The sequence below is a fragment of the Orbilia oligospora genome (genome assembly GCF_000225545.1).
Source record: "Orbilia oligospora ATCC 24927 unplaced genomic scaffold scaffold00079, whole genome shotgun sequence".
In the NCBI taxonomy this organism is placed as follows: Eukaryota; Fungi; Ascomycota; class Orbiliomycetes; order Orbiliales; family Orbiliaceae; genus Orbilia; species Orbilia oligospora.
In genome coordinates this window covers 816,454-833,881 of record NW_011645636.1, presented here as the reverse complement: position 1 = coordinate 833,881, position 17,428 = coordinate 816,454, and the positions used below count along the sequence as shown (strand labels likewise).

The following is a 17,428-nucleotide window of genomic DNA, read 5'->3' as shown; positions in this document are numbered from 1 at the left end:
GCTGCTTACAAGCATTTGTGCATGTTACCCAGGTATCCCACCAGATGGGACGGACAGGCTTGATTCGACCGCCTCCTTCTCCTCCTCCTCATGATATTACGGAAAAAACAAAATTCCTCTACTCTAAACGGTCGGTTCACAAAAAATGAGAATTGTGAGCCAGCTAATAGAGATTCCGGGCGCATGCATGTTATGCACCGTAACTATTCAAGTCCCCAAGAGACAGTTTAATTAAAAACGGCACATGGAGTATCAGATGCTGTGCGAGAGATATAGCTTCTACCGATGCAGGTTTTCATGCCAGATGGTCATCGGCCGGGTCTCCCCATCCTGCTTCCTTTTTCTTTCTTTCCTCACATTTTCCCTCCAGGTACACATACATAAATTCGAACCCGCTAGCGTGGAACTGTGGCAGTCTAAGCTAAGCATGGGGTAATGGAAAACGGAAGTGCGAAGAAAAAAATGATAAAAAATGCAAAACACCCACACCTCGAGCTCGCTCGCCAGCTGAATTCGAGGTGGAGGAGGGTGTGGTTTGACCCAGCAGCTCGTCTCTGCTACCCGTCAAACCTTGCCCTGTTGGGTTGCTTCCCTTTCGGCAAGCCCTCTTTTTCGCCCGTCCGTTTTTAACGTTGACATGCAGATTTGCATGCTCGGTCCCTGAATTAAGCTGGGGCCCGCTGATTATATCATCACCATCGGCTTCATCCCGTGTGGCCACAAAATTCATCGTCGAACCCGAGACGGTGTGCTATGCTTGTTGTCAACGCCCACTACGTAGTATAGATGTTAGCTATCTCCATCAAAAGCGAGGCTCGCTTCCAACAATCCGCGAAACATCGCGATTGGGCGAAGGAAACACCCACCCCAGCGTCCCCTCGTTTTTTTGGTGTGGTTGCGAAATTTAAGATTGATCACGATTGCGCTATCTTACAAAAGATTCGGGTGTGTGTGGAAGACGAAAGCTGGGAAACGTAGGCAAAAAGCAAACCCCAAAAAAACAAAAATAGGGAAGTCCAGAAAGCCTTGAGCTAGAGAAAAGGAAAGGAAAAAAAAACATGTCTGAACCCACACAATAGAAAACGGAGATGTCGGATTTTCCTGCGCATACAGACGGCCGCGTCGACGGTTCCGGAGAATCAATGCAATTAAACTGAGGGTGGAAGGAAAACTCAACTATCGATTTAAAGATACATCTTAGATTTTGCCGAAAGGGGGCTCCGCAGCTGGTATTCCCGTTTCAACGCCTTCTTCCCTTAAACCCCCACCACTAGGATAACTTCCAAGGTTTTTAACGAGGCTTCTCGTTCACCGGTGATGCTTTTGTGGACGCCATTATTTTGGATGAACAAGGGTCCCTTCACGGGTCATCTCCATTCGAACGAACGCGGATGACCTTGTGCCATGCCCATCATGTACATATCTCGTATTCAGTTGGCGAAAAGGGGCAATCGGGATATCTCCAACGCGACTTCGTCATCATTATTTCAGCTCGACGGAGCTTTCCTTGTATCTGTGTTCGCATTCGGGCCAACGACTTTCAACAGCCGAACGTTAACCCTGGATCTCGAGATCAAATCTCTGCAATACCGTCACGTGACCAAGATACCAAAGACTGCTGTCTGGTTACTGGTCACGTGCATCCAAACCCAGCATTTCTAGAACAAAATGCTATCAATGAGCCAATAGATGGGGCTCTCGGAGGGCTGCCAACTATGAGGGCTCATTTGATCCTAGCTGTCGGTGGGTATCAGACACAATTTGCACTGGACAATGCGGCAGGAGTAGCTTTTCAACAACCGCTACCCTGAAGCAGGTCATCGATGTCCGAGAGAATAGGAGTATACACTCATAAAAAGCGAAATAAATGTGTCTACCAGTACCGTTGATCGAATATTCCCTGTTATTCTTTTCATTAGTGAATGTAAATGTTTGTGAGGGATGTAGGAAGGAGACAGAACAGTGTTAGGTATCATCTTGTGATCTCGAAGGACCTGAAAGTAGAAGCTCACCAATATCCCCCCGCTTCAATGGCAGACCAGGGCGTCTTCCAGATCATATATACAATTCCGAAGAGAAATAATAGTCTGCTAGCATTCTAATTACCAGGTTACTCTACACAGAGCATGAATTGGATGTTCAGAATATGTGTGTTGTTTTTGTTGTGAAATTGGGGGGTTGTAGACGTCGACAAACGGCCGTGTTTATATTCACAAGCATCCTCCAATGAAGGTCCTCTTTTTTTACCCTTCCTTCCTTCCTCGTTGTTTCTTTTCTACCTCACCCTCCATCGTCTCTGCATCACCATTCTTCAAGATCTAAGCAAGCAAGCAATCGACCAACCAACCGACGAACGAGGAAGTTCTCTCCTCACTATTCTCCTCGATCGTTCAATCAAGTCCTTCTACAACTTGATTCTCATTCTTCTCTTCTACTGTTCCTTCAAGCCATCTTCTCTTCGTAGAGATTACTTTCCTGTTGCTTAGTACGCGTCTCGTTGCAACTCCAATAGTTTTTATCAACCGCCGCTGCAACGATAATTTCACCTTCTACGACCTACACATCAAGTCGACGCTTTCGAGATTTTGAAGACCCTTCTCCTAGTCTACCGAAGTATCTTGCTATTCCTTCCTTCTCAGCCCTTATCAATCTTCATTGTTGCATCGGCTAGCTTTCAGTTTGTGCACACTGAAAATTTGATACGCGTCGTTGCAAAGGATTCTTTACAACCAGCCCTTTCTTCCTCATATCGATCTCGAACAACAACCAATTCTTTCTCTCTTCAACAGCAAAGTCTTGATTGTTAAAATAAATCACCGTTTCTGCTTGCTATTTTGCCATCTTGCCATCTCTTCATTGTTCTCAACGATTCAGGTTTGCAGTCTTCTAGCAACCACCCTCCCGATTTACTCACAACAATAACGAAACAGCAAATTTCGTTACACTGCACGATAAGTACCTTCTATTACTTACTATCACAAAGACTTGAAACGTATCTACAGCTTCAACAAGCAGTATTTATTGTCATTCCCTCCGCTAGCAACAGTTTTAACATCACGCTGCAAGCATTCTCAAGACAAGAATCCCAAACCTGTTCCCCCACCAAGATTTCATTAACAGAACCTTGAATCCGAAGCTGTCTTCAGAATGGATCATTCTAAAGAACTACGAAAGTCTCCAGAGCAGGCTGATAGCTCCATTGCACCCGAAATAAAAGACTGGCAGACCCCGGCTAGAATAGAAAGTGGAAGTGAAGAACCACAATCTATTTCACCGATGGCATCAGAAAGCCACCCTAAGACGCTACTGAGATCACCTCAGATTGAAAAAAAACCTTCATCGCCAACATTTACAGATACCACTCCGATAGGGTCGGAGTACTCCATCGACGCCGAAGCACCTCCTCGAGGGCTAGGTTTCCGAGACAAGCTAAAGTGGGCGCAAGAAACCCAGCCTACCGAAGATTTGAAGAAGGAAGCAGCAAATTCACCGAACCAGCCTAGTCCCAAGTCGTCAGCATCTACGATTCCAAGTCCTGTCAATTCAGAGTATTCAGTTGATGATCAAACTGTCCCGCAAGGGTTGGCTCTAAAAGACAGACTCCAATGGGCTAAAGCAAACCCGTCTAATGCAGAGAGGAAGAAAAGAAAGCGATCCTCGAACCCCGTACCTCCGAGGTCGCCACCGCCCCAGCCATCTCCAGACCCAAGATGGTATCAACAGGCCCAAGACGATATGCTGCATAGGGACCCGAACTCACCAGAGCACCCAGCCTCGTTGAGTTTTTCAGAAGCCATGTATGCGCCTTTGAGAGCCAATCGAAATACAGGGACAGACAGTGGACGTACGACACCGCACATGTTGCGGATCCCACCCGAAGAGCCGCCATATGTTCAATTAGAGGATGACTACACCCCAGTCAAGATAGGTCAGCGTTCCTCGCCCCAATGGACACTCTCTGAGTTGCCAGAAGAAAGGCCGGTTTCCCCTCTTCCGTTCACCATATATGTCGACGAACCGACACCCACTCCTCGCAAGAGGAAGCGGGAGTTGATCGAAGATGTTGTGGAGGGTGGAGAGGGGGAATCCAGCCCGGAGTCACCAGTTGTTGAAGACGCAGAAGTACCCAGACCACTCGGGCATGGATTGCCCGTTATTATCCATACAGAAGACCCCAGCCCTCGCCCAAGAAAGAGATATCGTGGTGTAACTCCTACGCTTTCCGATTGTTCGAGTCCACCAACGCCAATATTTTGCCCGTCACCAGCTGATGGGGAGACTGAGGAAGAGAGAGATGAGGAGAGGAAGGAGAAAGAAGACGGGGTTAATCCGGCCATTGTGCAGTCGGATGCCCAGGGGAGTTTGGCCATTGTGCAGTCAAACCCTCACCCAAGCCGCCCACGTACTTACGGCGAAATCCGTTCGAGACGCTCGGTCATTGCGCAATCGAGCTCTCACTCCGAAGCCCTCGAGAGCACGGGATCAGTTTCGGGTAAGCCGGCCATTGTGCTGTCGGATACCCGACCCCAGCAGGAGGGGGTTCTAGGAGAGGATGTAGCCAGGGAAGCTCGAGTAACGCCTCCACCAGTCATTGAGGACTCACCGAGGCCGAAATCAGAACCATCTCGCGGAAGGTCCGCATGTCCGACGCCAAGACGATTACCATGGCCCAAGAGACACATCTTGGATCTACCGCCGTATATTACGGCGGACAGAAACACAGATGAAGCTCTCCGACAACGACGTTTAGGAACGTCGTTTGGTAGACGCTTGCTAGGTGCTAAGAGTTCGAGCACCGAGGTTGAGAGGAAGCCTTTGAGTATCCTCAAGCTGTTCGAGATTCCTGAGCTTTTTGCCAGGATCTCCAACAAGCTGAGTGAGAAAGATTGCCTGAATCTTACTTCGACATGCAAGGCTCTGAGGGAGAAGAAAGAACAAGTTTGGGACATCAATGCGCATATGGCGCATTTCTTAGAGAGGCCCACGGAATTCAGGTCGCTGATGGCTACGCACGGCGCCGTTGTTAGTGGCAGCGACGCCCTGCAGTTCCTATCACGCGAACGCTTCGAGAACAGTGACTTAGACGTTTACGTCGAAGTCGGGGGGTTGAGGGGGTTCAAGGAGCACCTGGAGGAAGTGGAGGGTTACGCGTGGGTGCCATACCAATGGCAATCCGGCGGCATCGAGGAAGCGATGGTCGACCGGATTTTTGACACCAAGGACTTCCAGAAGTTGGAGCAGGCCGGTAGATTGTCTAAGGGGAGCAACTTGGGGTACCTAGCCCGGTATGAAATGAAGACGTTGGAGGGCGTCTTCCTCTTTCAGAAAGGCAAAGCTGAAGACCAGTCATTACGACAAGTCCAGCTGATCGTTACCCATGGGCCCCCAATGTATGCGATCCTTTCAGACTTCTATGCGACCCACCTCTTCAACGTGTACGATTACAAGGGCGCATACAGTATATTTCCCCATGGGACCTTTGTAGAGCGGAGGGGCTACAAAACCCAGGCCATGACGGCCAAATTAGTCCGCTGTTGCGGTAAGTACGCACAGCGAGGATATGACATCCTCGACTACACCGAATGGGACGAGAAGAGCACGGGGGAAGGGAGGTTTGGCGATGTGGTGCTCGAGGTCAAGGACGACCGAGAGATCCGTCGTTCCCGACGTGTCGGGGACCGTTTCTCTTGGTGTCTTAACCTAGACACCACGGGGGTCGATGTTCCAGAACATCCCCCCAGTTCCCTGCTCGAGTACGCAACATTCGGAATGGGGTATAATGATAAGAGGAGGAACATGTATGGGGAGGTTCGGGATGTGGTGACCCCATACATGAAGGTACAATGCGCACCAATGAGGTCGGAGCTTGTGGCGGGGGACTTGGTTGTTGATACCTTGGGAGGGGAGTGGGAGGAGTTTTTGTCCGAGACGTTGCGGATGGTCATGAGGAGGGGCACCCAGGTGGGATATAGGGCGGATATCCCCCTGTGGTATGACATGTTCCAAGCACGTCGTGGGGAGGTGGAGGGGTTGAGGAAGGAGGCGAAGGAGGCGAAGGGGGTGTTGAGGCGGGTGAAGGAAAGGTTACGGAGTGTCCTCTGGCGGTGGGGGTTGTAGAGGACGGGGAGTGGTGGTGGTGGTGGTGGTGTGGTTGGGGTGGGCTCCTAGTCCAATGAAGAGGTCTGAGCAGTTTGGGTTTTGTCATGCAGAAACAAGCCTGTGCTGTGATTTCCCTCTGAGGATACGGTAACCTCTGTCATTGCGCAATAGAGGGCTGTTGGAGTTTTGTAGAGTTCCCTGGTCCAGTGAAGAGTTTAGGGCGGTCAAGCTTGTCATTGTGCTATAAGCGACCGTTCCGGCTTGGAGGACAACAGTTAGTCTGTCATTGTGCTATAGACTGCTGTTTTTCATTTCTAGTTCGACCTGTCATTGCGCTATAGGCGGCTACGGAATCTAACAGGGTGTGGGTATTGTAACGGCGATCTGAAGTTTACGAAAGGGTGCGAGGAAAGTTTTGACCTGCATCGAAGATGATACCTTGATCGTAGTTACTTAGCGTAGCTTGCAATCTCGGTGAGTCCTCTGCGGTCACTAGCTAAGAGGTGGAATTAGAGTATTAGTGTTAGCATCAAAGTGTTCTTCGTTGAGGGCGATGACTCGAGTATGCAGTTATTTAGCATAACTGAACTCCTGGCTGAGTCTTCCGTAGTTCACTTTTGATAGATAAGTTGAGAGATAGTAATAAAGAGCCTGGTTGTGATAACCAGAACTGTTCTAGTCTCCGTTCACATATTCTTTATAATCCAAGTTCATAGAGTATGCCTTTTCTAAAGCATTTCCAACTCGTGACAACAGTTTTAAAGTTATAATTAACGAAGAATGGTAACTTTTGAGACTAACTAGCTCTAAATACTAAAGCTACATATAGCTAATTGGTCTAGTTCCAAGATAGCTAATTAATCTATGAAACAAGATCATAAGCTTAAGCCCTCATCAAGTACTAAAGATGTTTAATTTTATATCAATCAAACCCCTAAAACATAGATGCCTAACATATAAACCGATACACACCAAAATAACACCAAATAAAGATGATAAAAAAATAAACAAATAAAAAATAAAAACCTCAAAGATTAAGTCAAGAAGCAGTGAGATAAAACTTAAGAACTCCCCGTCACCGTAACCGGACAAATAACAATAGCCGGCGTACTCATAGTCACAGCCGGCTCCCAGACCTCCTGATAACACACCGTCTGCACCGTAGTCTGCGAAATAACAACCGAACCAACCGTATTACTAACCACACTCAAACTCGTGATCGTTAAAGTCTCAATCCTATTCCCTTCCAACATCGTATCACAAAAGCTTGTAAAATAAGCCGGAGAAGCCTCGACTGCCGAAAACCATTCTGTCGGGGTGGGGACTACTGTTATATCTTCGTAATTGTTAGTAGTGGTGGTGGCTGGTGTGGAAATAGTCGTTGTTCCCGCAACGGCGGTGGTGTTTCTGGGAAGAATAAAGCGGTGGTGGGAGTTTATGCTTTCTCTATCGGAACGGATTGCACCGCTACCGGAGGTTGTGGAGGAGAGGACGCCGGAGACGGAAATGGAGGTTATGCTTGGGACTACTTTGTAGATTGTGGGGGTACAGTCTTGGGTTGTGATGGCGGAGATTGTAGATGCGAGGTAAGAATAACACCAACATGCGGTAGCGAAGGAGTTCATGACACCGGTGGTTGAGTATGCTAGTGTATAGTTTAGTGCGTTACATCCGATGATATTGGGAGAAAGAGCTGTAGCTGTGACAGTGGGGAGTTCTGTGGTTGTTATTGTGGTGCTGATGATGGTTGTTGATGGGGTTGGGGCGTTTGTGTTTAAGCTTAGACTTGCGGTTACGCAGTTTAAATTGGAGTTTTGTTGGATGTAGGTATCTGGGTCGTAAGCTAGGATGAGGGAGTGATTATCTGTGTCCGTGGAGTTTGGGGGGCAGACGAGGAATGTTGGGATGTTGATGCCGGCGGGGATGATGGTTTCGCCTTCGACTATGGCTTCGAAGTTATCGCCGTTGGAGATTTGGCGACGTCTGCCAGCTGAAGATGAGGAGGAGAGGCTATTAGGCGAGTCTACGACTGCGATCTTCAGGTAATTTCCTGAAACTTCGGAGGAAAGAAGGCCGCTATCATTGTGATAATGGTAGTAAGGAGGATCCGTAGTTGCATCGACATATGCATATCCATTCTCATCTTCTTCGATATAATACTCCGCCTCCGTGTCTGGGCTGTTCGAGGTATCAAAGTCGACTTGAATCGGGAAAGAAGTCCAAGTTGTCTCTGTCGGCGTAGGAGTAATACTAGCCACCGATGAAGAAGAAGTGGTGATATAATTTGATGTATGCGAAGATACGGCTGTAGACACCGGGACCGACGTAACCGGTAATAGTAGAACTGAGGCGCAAAATTCGGGGTCGACTACACTAGATGTCTCGTTGCTTTGTAGGAATCCCTCGACGTTGTACGCAGCCTCCAATTGCCATGCCTTGACACCTAAGTCCGGGATAACGAACTTGCACCCCATGAAACCAAGATCGGTGACATTATTATCTTGGTCGATGATTTGGAGCGGAGAAGTAGGACTTCTCGGGTCCCCGTGCCATCTAGTAAATATATTCGCACCGACTGGAGCTTCTCTGTTTCCAGCTATGATAGTATCATAACCATTGTTATCTTGATCGGGATCTATTCTCAACATTCGCTTTACGTTTGATGTTTGTATATCAAGCGGAGCAATCCCAAGCCTGAAACCAGTGTTATCAAAAATAAGATTTCCATCAGAGTCAATATACCACCCGGGAATATGAGGACCCGGGTAAAGGACGACATATTCACCAGCAATGGCAAGATATTGCGTTTCAGTCAGTTCCACAACTTCCTGTAAAGTCTGGACTTCAATTGCAAAAGGTCCTTGCAAGGTTGCAGTAGAAGTTGGTAACGGCGCTGGCACAAAATCATGATATCATTTGTCAGATCTAAACCCTTTAAAGAAACCAGCCTAGGAGTTGTAAACCGTAAGAATAAATACCTGTAGTCATAGAACCCATAGAGAACATCGATCTGGAAACATCTACACAAAGTTCCAAAGATTGTGGACCACATTGTCTCTCCCGTGCACCGTACATCGTAACTACGGGATAGACCCACGTAGTTTCGGTGATAGTCTCTGTAATTCCAATCCTTGAATGGTTAAAGCTATGTGCAAGATCTGTGTCCTGCGAAAGAACAGTCTGGCCTATCAGGCCGACATAAAGAAGTGTTAAACTCGCCGAGGGCCGCATTTTGCTGTTGATTCGATTGTTGGTAGGTGGATATATTGGATGCAAAAGGCGAGTGTCGAATGAGTGGTATAAACTTAGTATTAAGTCGACAATGCAATTTCAAGGCTATTCCATCAAGCAGGCACATCTAAGTCAGCGGAGGGGACTAGGGCATAATACCTATCCCACTTCCACCCGAAGTTAAAAAAGGCCACAATGACTCTTAACTCATGCATAACCTCATATCTATCTATATCTTGCCTCGTCGCCAGAACACCCTTCTCGACTGCGAGCTATATAGCGCTATCTCGACAGCTAAATCAGTGGTGTTGCAACGCGGGTTCCATTGTTGTATTTCTTAAGGGTCGTGGTTTTGCCTTTTTGGGAGTTCTTGGCGAGGCTGCGAAGTTTGATTGGCTGTGCTCTTGTCGAGATTGGTTGGTCCATGGTTCGAAAATCGTGAAGAGATCCTGATACGCCATGAGAATTGAGAAGGATTAGCCATGTTTTATAATTTTTTTAACTATGTAGGATACGGAGATCTGACACTCGATGCTAAAAGCTCTAGTGGCTACAGTATTATCGGAGGCCCCTTCATCAACAATCCCGCCTTCTCTGCATCGGTTTGTCAAGCTGATAGACTCAATTCTTACTTTTGCACTAGAGAATTGCATTAATTATTCTCACTAATCAAATTACATGGCTATCTAAGCAGGTTAAATTCTTATTTGGTTCTCTTGACATTCAATTATGTGTCGGATTTATTAATACGTACTGACATTTTCAGTCACGTATAGTGATAGGTATCTAAACACGACACTAGCGATTATGTAACACACTAAATATAAATAGTAATGTACTCACAAACTTCTCATATCAATAGAATTCCAATCCATCAATGTCCAATCAAAGTCTTCCGCTTGAAAATCTATCGATCCTCCTTGCCCATCATACCCCGAACCGCTATTCATATTCCCCACTGCCGGCGTGAGAAAGTCATCAATATTCATCATCCCCAATTTTCCAAGTTGCTCATTATTCCCCTCTTTCCCAGAATTAGAAGTCATCTCTGCTATTTTTTCTCGAATACCAACAAGAATCCCAGGTAATGGCTCTGGAGATCTACCTTCTTCCTGAATAAACTTTTCTCTTGCTTCCCATGCCTGCAAGACAATCGTTGAAAAAAGAACAAGCAAGGGTCCATATAACTTCATTGCACCGTTCATTCTTGCTTCATAGCTCTCACTCATGACTTCCCAAGCCCTTTCGGCGTGACTTTCTCCTGGACGCTTTTTTAAATTCTGAAGAATGTGGATGTATGCCGGGAACGGGAAGTGGAAATTGATAAACCATCGATAACATTTGATCAACGGGGAGCTCATAAGCTTTGTATCGCATTCGAGCATTCTGAGTGCATGTGAGACTGCAATACTTCGGTGGAGATCTGATTGTTGCTCTGTGACCGAGTATTTTGCGTAATGTTCGATCAAATGGCTTTTTGCGATAGCTGCACGAGCTACCCAGATTGTTATTAACTGTGATGGAATTTCTGGGTTACAGAAGGCTAGGTATTTATCCTCGATGATTTTCTCGAGGGTTGATACTTCCCCGCCATTGGGGAGTGAGGCACTTGGCATATCTTTCATCATTTTATGTAGATGCGCATTTGTAAATTCCAGTTGAAAAGAGCTATACCGTACGAAATCTGCGATCTCGCTACGAACAACTGTGAATAGGGCTTCGGTCGGTCGATTGTGGATTGTGGGCGGTGTTTTCATCTCCGGTTGGATTTCAAAATCGTTTGTATTGGTGGGAGGTTTACAGTCCCATATTGGAGAGAGGAATGTGGTTTTGTGATCGATTGTTTCGCAGACACGGTGGTCAAGCATTACTAGCGACCACCAGAGTCTTCGACCCATTTCGGCGTGTAGAGTGGAGTGTTTGGCGTATGTTGACTCATTATGGAGGCCCATTCTATGTGCTGCGCGAATGGCTATTGCGAATAAGGATGATAGGGATCGTGGATCCGTTTCAGGTTTGACAGAGACCTATAGCCAAAGAGTTAGAATTTCGAGGCATACATATATATGAATCACATAGAACTAACCAAATAAAGGAACAATGCCGTCAAGCAGTCGCGATCAGTCGTCCGTAAGAACTCGCATTTCAAGAGAGCTTGTCGACAAGGGAACTGATAACTTCTCGAAAGATCATTCTTCGAGAATCCAAATAATACAGGACATTCCTCTTCGGTAAGGCTGGATATCGCCACACAATAGATACTAAACATCAATGCCTCTAACGCGGGATTAACACCCGATAGGTCTCCGACAGCATCAATAATCCTTGTTTGTAATGTCGGAGTATGAGTAACTTTGAGCATAGGATCTACGTTTCCCAGATAGATTTGCCAAAGTTTGAAGATGTGTGGCTGGGTGGGGTGTAATGTCGAGATGTCGACATTTGGGTTTAAGGAACCGAATAGTAGAGGGTCGTTACTTTCGATTTCATACATATAATCCCACGCTTTCCTGATGACGCCGCCGTGGACGTCTCCTCCGTCTTGGAAGAGACCTTCATCATTTTCTTCTTCGTCAGAGCTTTCTTCTAATGACTAAGTATTTAGACATATATAACATTAGTTGGGTGCCGGAGTTCTACAAGGCTAGGGAATGGGTACCTACACTTTGCCCCATGGCACGCCAAATATTACTATGGGAAACTCAAAATATCAGTTCTCGATCGCACTTTAGCTAGGAGTAAGAAGGTATTGAGAAGACAATACTATCCATACACCAAAAATATCAATACACAGTGCACATGTACATACCTTGGCTTACTCCCAGCAGACCCTTTAGCATCCGGCGACCCATACCCCTCCTCACTTGGAGAAGCATGATCAGTCTGAGGCGTATGCATCTGCTCCACCACAGGACTTCCATGGCCATGCAAAGGCTCAAATTTAATATTATGCTGGCTCAAAAGACTTTCGTAGTACCTAACCCGATCCAACAACTCCCGTTCGGGAAACCTGCGGCGCCGCTGACGTTGCACAAGTCCTGCAGGTACACATTGTGAGCCGACTCGCCTACAATGCGAACATGGGAATTTGCGGTCGCATTTGACTTTGCGCTGTTGACAGAGGGTACAGGCGAGTACCCGCTGAGGTTTCACAGCTGCGGATGTCTCTGGTGTTGACATTGCGCTCTCTTTTTTGGATGAGATCGATATAATTATATGATAGCTATGATTGATTTATGAGTTCGATTATACAATAGACCGTGGTTTTTTAAAATTTTCCGTGAAGTTGTCGAAGCTCGAAGCTCGAAGCTATGTCGGGTGTTCGAGGGATCCTGCCAAGACTTTCGGGGTTTTCTATTTCCCGACGTTGGTGTGTGGTTAAAGTTTGGGCTCGAGATGTTCAGCGGGCTTCACTAAAACCCGAGGGGCGGGCAATCCAAATTATGTATAAAGATAGCGATAGATATCAAAATATCCAGGAAATTAACTAGAGCCTTTGTTGAGATCGATATATATCTTTATAAATTCACAGTTGAAAAATCCTCAAACCTTCATAAAAGGGTGTATATACTACGACAGTCTACTTCACAATTACTATACCTACAAGACATACTTCATATCTATTAGAGTTTATTATATTTTCTAAGATCCCTTTGGGATATATTCAAAATGGCATCCTCAAAGCCTCCAGCTTCACAAGTTTCTGATTCGACATTAATGGATACAGCAAATACCGCTACAAAAATCGCGGACGAAAAACTCGAAATACCTGACCATGAAGATAACCCTCAAGAAAAGGAGTCAAAAGCAAAGACAATCCTTGTTTTCATTTCGGTGTTTCTAAGCATGTTTCTAGTCGCATTGGATAGAACCATCATTTCAACGGTATGTTAGCAACATAAATTTTAAAATCTACAGTAGAATTTACTGTAAAAGCATATTAACTAACAATTATGATAAACTTAGGCAATACCCCAAATCACAGACGAATTCAACTCCATAACCGACGTTGGTTGGTACGGAAGTGCATACCTACTGACATGCTGCGCTTTCCAACTACTCCTCGGAAAAGTCTACACTCTATACCCGATTAAATTCGTCCTGATCGGTAACATCCTACTCTTCGAAATCGGCTCAGCAATTTGCGGAGCGGCGCCAAATTCTTCTAGTTTCATAGTTGGAAGAGCGATATCTGGAATCGGAGCTGCTGGAATATTCGCAGGAACGGTAAGTCTTCATCCTCCTAAAACCAGTCCCTAGCGTTCATGTAAGCTAATTCATTAATACCTACTTAGGTCGTATGCATCGTACACATAGTCCCTCTCCACAAACGTCCACAATTCCAAGGCCTTTTCGGTGGGCTGTTTGGTCTGGCTTCGATCATTGGACCAATCGTTGGTGGGGCGTTTACTTCACATGTATCATGGAGATGGTGCTTTTATATCAACCTTCCCCTCGGTGGGGTATCGCTTCTTGTGATATTCTTTTGGCTTCATATTCCGGAGCAGGAGACTATGAAGCATCCGTGGGCAGAGAAGTTGCTTCAACTTGATGTTGTTGGTACTACGATGCTAGTCCCCGGAGTGGTTTGTCTTGTGTTAGCCATGCAATGGGGTGGACAGAAATACGATGTAAGTTTCGTTTGCTATATTTACTTACTTATAAACTGAGAAGTCTTACTAACAAAGAATAAATAGTGGAACAATGGACGAATTATAGTTTTACTCGTCCTCATGTCGGTTCTTCTTGCCGGGTTCGCTGCGGTGCAAGTACTAATCCCCAAAACTGCCACTCTACCAATCCGCATTTTCAAACAGAGAAGCGTCGTCTCGGGTTTCTGGCAGACGCTATGCATCGGATCTAGCATGTACGTTTATAGTAAGTTAAAACCCATTCAATATTGTAAAATAATTTTCACTTTACGTCTTCTGACTAATCATCTAACAAATTAGTTTACTTCCTCCCACTCTGGTTTCAAACAATCAAGGGAGTCTCCGCCGTCGACTCCGGCATCCGTATCCTTCCATTCATGTTATCAATGGTAGTCGGTTCAATGATTGGTGGCGCCGTAACAACACGAGTAGGGTACTATACCCCCTTCGCCATCGTCGGTTCCTCTATCATGTCCGTTGGTGGTGGTCTCCTCACAACTCTCCAAATCGATAGCGGACCGAGTCAATGGATTGGCTACCAGGTAGTCTACGGCCTGGGTATGGGACTATGTTTCCAAGTACCAAACCTAGCGGCACAAACAGTACTACCGAAACAAGATGTTCCAATAGGAATAGCACTCATGTTCTTTGGACAACTGTTGGGAGCGGCGATTTTTGTGGCTGTTGGAGAGAATGTACTTGGGAATCAACTAGTGAATCGGTTGAGTGGGGTACAAGGGATTGATAGAACATTGATTACGGAGGGAGGAGCCACGACCCTTTTGAGCGGATTGGATGCGGAGCTCCGAGAAATTGTGCTTGTTGCGTATAGCGAGGCTTTGAGGAAGGTATTTCAAGTTGGGTTGATAGTTACATGCCTCGCTGTCATTGGGGCTGCGACATTAGAATGGAGGAGTATACTGAAAGAGCAAGCTCAGAGAGACAAGGACGCCCAAAAGGAAGCAGAGGACCAAAAAGCCTAGGTTGTGGATGATTATAGATACTATGGATACATATATCATCCATGGATGGGACAAGTTGGTATAGAACCAACATAATTAGAATAGTCATTTTACGTACACTAATATACTCTGCTTTGGCTGTGCTAATGGTAGGTAGTAATGTTAATAGGATTGTTTTCGTTTTAATTAGATTTTAGAAAAAATAATGTATATAGCATAGATCTCCCGGTATGCCTGTAAATACTTAAGTACATAATTGATAAACACCACTGTCACCGAAATTTAATACTAGAGCAGTGCCACCTTGATATCATGGGCATTCGGTCTCTGAATTCTAGCTCCGCCTACCTGTTCATCCAGCTGAGGAGCATTACATAGGATAACACAGATGGACTTTCATCAAATCATCCGGTTTCATGGTGTAGTTGGTTATCACGCGACCTTAACACGGTCGAGGTCTTGAGTTCGATCCTCAATGAAATCATTCTTTTTGCCGATTTTTAGGTTGGCCGAACACCTCTATTTTTTTGATATTTTCTCTTATAGAAACACCATACATTTGAACCAATAACAGGCCTACATAGAGGCTTCTTATTCTATCTATCTCCTAGAGAATATCCCCCAAAAATAACTTTTGGGACGGGTGACGTCGCCCTCATAGCAGGATCTACTGAGGTCTGACGAGACTAAACCATGTGAACGGACCATGTGTTGCGTGTGGTATAAACAACCACGTCTCCTGAAATTAATATTAACACCCAATTTCAGCTCTCGCAGCTCAGCTTTATCTGCGACAAGACATCCCAAACTTTTTGTAGAACGTTAACTTTACTCCGCATCTTTGTAAGACGATACACATAGTATATAGCAGTCTTGAAAAGATGGAACCAATCGATGAAACCCCAGAGAATACATTACCTACCGAAGCTGAAGCTACTGCTACCCAATCTCCAGCTGTAAAACCCGAAGAAGATACGTCCATCCCAGTAACCACAAACGCGCCGCCACCTGCTTCTTCTTCCAACCCGGAAATCGATTATGTCGCCTGGGATGCCGCCATAGTCGCCGCAATAACATCCCTCCCAGAAGCCGACCTAAAATCACGGTCTCAGCAATTTCTCTCAAAACATCCAACCGCATTATCCACATTCCGGTCTACACTATCATCTACTCCCCTAGCAATCCCACTTGCACCATTCCAACAACATCCAACTTTTCTACTTCGCTTCCTTCTCGCCGAATGGCGTGACGAAGAACTCAAACAATTCCGCACCGATCTATCCCTTATTATCTCAAAATCCTTGGAACGGGTTATCGCTACTCAAAAATGGAGGTCCGGCGATGACGAGTGCTGGAAGTTGTTTCAACATAAGGATATGGACGATCTCTACGACAACTTCACCCATCCCGAGGAAAAGGAGGAGTTTATACACAAATGGTTCTTCCAGGGTTTCTACGGTGTCGATAAATCAGGCCATCCGGTTCATTACGAATTACTCCCAAGTAGTTATCATGAGGAATACATGACACCCTTAATAATCCGACGAATCCTGAATAACGAAAAAACACTAAGGGAACGAGTACTCCGTTACAATCCACCGTTGGGGACAGCGACACAAGAACAATTGTCGAATCCGAAGTTGGGAGTAACCTGGATTCTCGATGCTCGCAAGATATCCATGTGGGTTGTTCCGCAGGTTTATAAGACTATGACGGGTATGATTTCTTACTCGAATAAATACACTTCGGCGCATTATCCGGAACAGGGGTATAGAGCGTATGTGGTGAATTTGGGAAGTGTTTTGGTGAGTTTGTATAATGTTGCGATGAAGATTATGCCGGCACAGACGCAGAGGACGACGAATTGTTATGGCGGGAGGGATGTTTTGGATGAAGTTGTGGATGGGGATTTGCCTGGGATGTTCGGGAAGGGGGGTCACAAGAATGTAGAGGGATTGAGCGATGATGAGAAGAGAAGACAGTGGGAGATGGGAGATGCGGGTCCGTGGGTCGAAGTCGAGGCTTAGGAGGCTACAAAGTCGACGACCTGAATGATTCTGGATCTTCTTTTAGTAATGGCAGGTGGCTCGCGTGTGTTTTCGGATCGAGGAACTAGCGTCAAAACTACTCTGCTACAAGGTATTAATATTCATAGCTAGAAATTCCTCCAGGAGCACAGTTTCGCTTTCAACATCTCATAATTTATCATTTTAATGCTTCCTTGTACAAAAAAACCCATATTTTTCTAATAAAATATATTCGAAATATCCATAACTCTACCACCCTTTTAACTCTAGTTCTAATAGCTTTTAAGTTTATTCGATAAGAGAAACTACCAACTTCTAATCCAATACATAAACACAAATAGATAAAGGACTTAATATATTTAATTGTGCGGTATTAAGTTTATGAAATCCGTCACTCACCCAATAGGGACTCTTCAGATAGGGAAGCGATAATGTGTTGAAATGTTGTATTCTTATA

The 17,428-nt window shown here is 45.6% G+C and overlaps 5 protein-coding genes across 5 annotated transcripts; 3 read left to right on the top strand and 2 right to left on the bottom strand.

Moving 5' to 3' along the window:
- Positions 1 to 3,147: 3,147 nt before the first annotated feature.
- Positions 3,148 to 6,117, top strand: AOL_s00079g270 (uncharacterized protein; the record flags this gene model as incomplete). The annotated part of the gene is made up of 1 exon (XM_011124145.1): positions 3,148 to 6,117. The coding sequence occupies one exon, from the start codon at positions 3,148 to 3,150 to the stop codon at positions 6,115 to 6,117; it is 2,970 nt and encodes a 989-aa protein (XP_011122447.1).
- A 1,043-nt stretch (positions 6,118 to 7,160) lies between these two features.
- On the bottom strand, positions 7,161 to 9,330 carry AOL_s00079g269 (uncharacterized protein; the record flags this gene model as incomplete). The annotated part of the gene is made up of 2 exons (XM_011124144.1): positions 7,161 to 8,992; positions 9,078 to 9,330. 2 exons carry the CDS (start codon positions 9,328 to 9,330, stop codon positions 7,161 to 7,163), a joined length of 2,085 nt encoding a protein of 694 aa, XP_011122446.1.
- Positions 9,331 to 10,169: 839 nt separating this feature from the next.
- AOL_s00079g268 (uncharacterized protein) lies at positions 10,170 to 12,510 on the bottom strand (the record flags this gene model as incomplete). The annotated part of the gene is made up of 4 exons (XM_011124143.1): positions 10,170 to 11,357; positions 11,417 to 11,923; positions 11,994 to 12,021; positions 12,140 to 12,510. The coding sequence occupies 4 exons, from the start codon at positions 12,508 to 12,510 to the stop codon at positions 10,170 to 10,172; spliced, it is 2,094 nt and encodes a 697-aa protein (XP_011122445.1).
- A 489-nt stretch (positions 12,511 to 12,999) lies between these two features.
- On the top strand, positions 13,000 to 14,965 carry AOL_s00079g267 (uncharacterized protein; the record flags this gene model as incomplete). The annotated part of the gene is made up of 5 exons (XM_011124142.1): positions 13,000 to 13,215; positions 13,297 to 13,557; positions 13,626 to 13,961; positions 14,028 to 14,208; positions 14,283 to 14,965. The coding sequence occupies 5 exons, from the start codon at positions 13,000 to 13,002 to the stop codon at positions 14,963 to 14,965; spliced, it is 1,677 nt and encodes a 558-aa protein (XP_011122444.1).
- An 860-nt stretch (positions 14,966 to 15,825) lies between these two features.
- Positions 15,826 to 16,971, top strand: AOL_s00079g266 (uncharacterized protein; the record flags this gene model as incomplete). Its single annotated transcript, XM_011124141.1, has 1 exon — positions 15,826 to 16,971. One exon carries the CDS (start codon positions 15,826 to 15,828, stop codon positions 16,969 to 16,971), a length of 1,146 nt encoding a protein of 381 aa, XP_011122443.1.
- Between the last annotated feature and the right edge of the window lie 457 nt (positions 16,972 to 17,428).